At 69.2% G+C, this 2,196-nt stretch overlaps 1 protein-coding gene across 1 annotated transcript in view; it reads left to right on the forward strand.

Moving 5' to 3' along the window:
• Positions 1-876: 876 nt before the first annotated feature.
• The window catches only part of MNEG_11972 (Origin recognition complex subunit 1), a gene marked incomplete at both ends in the record, with an annotated part of 4,807 nt that continues 3,487 nt past the window's right edge, over positions 877-2,196 (forward strand). The window contains 3 exons of the mRNA XM_014039555.1: positions 877-1,215; positions 1,421-1,554; positions 1,792-1,957. Coding sequence (XP_013895009.1) covers positions 877-1,215; positions 1,421-1,554; positions 1,792-1,957 — 639 coding nt within the window. The remainder of the gene's footprint in view (positions 1,216-1,420; positions 1,555-1,791; positions 1,958-2,196) is intronic.

Consider the following 2,196-nt stretch of genomic DNA (forward strand, 5'->3'; position numbering starts at 1 on the left):
GGGCCATGGCGGCCCTGCGGGCCGGGGTCGCGGGTCCCCGGGCGGGCGGGGTCGCAGCCGGGGGCGCGGCGGCAGGGGCTGATGCGCTGACAATGCATGGCTCACCCATGAATATTCGGAAGACATCATGTAATTTCATACATTCAGGCTGCAGCTGCTTGCTCCAAGCGCATAATCTGCTGTGCTGCATCAGCATCAACCCGGGGCACTCAGGGCCGAGTTGTAGTGCCGAAAGTGTTGTGCTGCGCCACCGACCCAGCCCTGAGTCCGCCCTAGCCGGTCAGTTCATTGTACGCAGGCTGTAAGAGTTCAACATTTTCTTTGGCTTCGCAAACTCAATTCAAACCAGCGAACGCGCGCAGGCTCGCTCGTGTGTTCACTCTGCGGCCCCGATCCAACCTTTGATACAGGCACATGTCATACTTCAGCACCTGACATTGAGAGAAGTGTTTGCCAACGAGCGCAACAGTGATCTGAAGCGAGGGAAACTCGATGGGCAGGCCGCGGGCCCACGGTGACGCGGCTGCCAACGACCAGCAGCGAGAACACACGAGCGTAGCCACCCCCAGTCGCCCCAGGCGTGCTGCCGCGGAGGACACAAAGGCGCGCCTGGCGGGGCGGTTGCCGCCGCCACCGTCGCTGCCGCCGCCCCTCGTCTCGCAGAGCGCGACGCCCAAAAAAGCCAATGGGCTAGGCGACGCGGTCCATGGCAAGTCCAAAGACCAGAGTGAGTGCATGGTTCAGCACAGCTGCCTCCAATCCAAATGGGGTGTGGCGCACACAGCTGCCAACGCTTTTTCAGCGGCCAAACCCCGCCGGCTCGCCTGCTGTACGCGTGGTGCCCAGCCGCCACTGCCCCCGGATCCGCTCAATACTATGCTGTCTCCCTCACTGACACCTGCACCCGGCCGCGCCCCCTCCCCAGGCGCCCGCAACGGCGCGCGCGCGGCCGCCCGCAAGCGCGCCCGCATGACCAGCAGCTGCACGACAGAGGACGGTGACGTCATCAACGCGGGCGAGGATTACTACGTGGCCCTCGAGAACTTTGACCAGGACAGCCACATGGAGGACGGCGACGAGGCCTGCGAGGCGTGCGGCCGCTGCCAGCTGCTGGGCGGCATGCTCGAGTGCGGGCAGTGCCTGCGCGGCTTCCACATGCGCTGCCTGAGGCCGCCGCTCAGGCGGGTGCCCGAGGGCGAGTGGCTCTGCCCGCAGGTAAGGGCCTTGAGATAGGATGAGGCCCAGCACCGGCATGGGCAGCCAGTCCCCGCCGCCTGCTGTGTTGGTCTCAAACCGCCCTTGCCCAGATGTTGCCCTGCAGACCCTGGCTGCCGCCGCCCGCCCGCGCGCGCCGCTGCATGCCCCGGGTCTCGACCCCCCCCCCCCTGCTCCACACTGCGCTGCTCACACATCCCGCCAGTGCGACGCGGGCGAGGAGGCGCCGCGGCCGTCGCGGCTGGTGACGTGGTGGCAGCGGCTGCTGTACGGGGACGAGGTGGTGGGGCTGGTCCACGTCATCGGATTCACGCAGGAGCTGGTCGATGGCGAGTGGAAGTGAGTTTGGTTGCGAGGAAGGGGGGCGCGTGACAGGGGTGGACCCGAGCTGAGGGGCTGCCCGGCCGCCGGGGGTCCGGGGCGCGCCGTTTGATGCGGCCGCAGCCTCGCGGCGCGGCGGCGGCGTGCGTCTGCGAGCGCCCCCCACTCCGGATGGTCCGCATCCTCGGTGGTGCCCGGCAGCCGCCTGGCCCCCCTCCTAACGTCGGCCCCCGCGCCATCCCCTCCCTGCCCCAGGGACGCGGCTCTCGTGCGCTATTACGTGCTGCCCCAGGCCACCCACGTCGGCCGCCAGCGCCACCACGGCGCGCGGGAGCTGTTTTTGGAGCGCCGCACGATGGTCGAGTCGCTGGACGTGCTGCTGAAGCGCGCCTACGTGCGCTCGCCGCGCGGCTTTGCAGAGGTGGAGGATGCAGAGGGCAACGACGTGTTCATGTGCGAATATGAATATGATGAGGGGTGGAAGCGCTTCAAGCGGCGCGCATACGCGGGCGAGGGGCGCGGCGGCGGGGCCGACGGGGACGGCGGCGGCGGCGGCAGCGGCGGGGGGTGGGCGCTTGGCGGCGGCAGCGGCGACGACGGCAGCGGCAGCGACGGGAGCGGCGGGGAGGGGTCGGACGAGGAGGGGGAGGCGTACCGGCC

This window comes from Monoraphidium neglectum (genome assembly GCF_000611645.1).
Source record: "Monoraphidium neglectum strain SAG 48.87 unplaced genomic scaffold scaffold02994, whole genome shotgun sequence".
Classification (NCBI taxonomy): Eukaryota; Viridiplantae; Chlorophyta; class Chlorophyceae; order Sphaeropleales; family Selenastraceae; genus Monoraphidium; species Monoraphidium neglectum.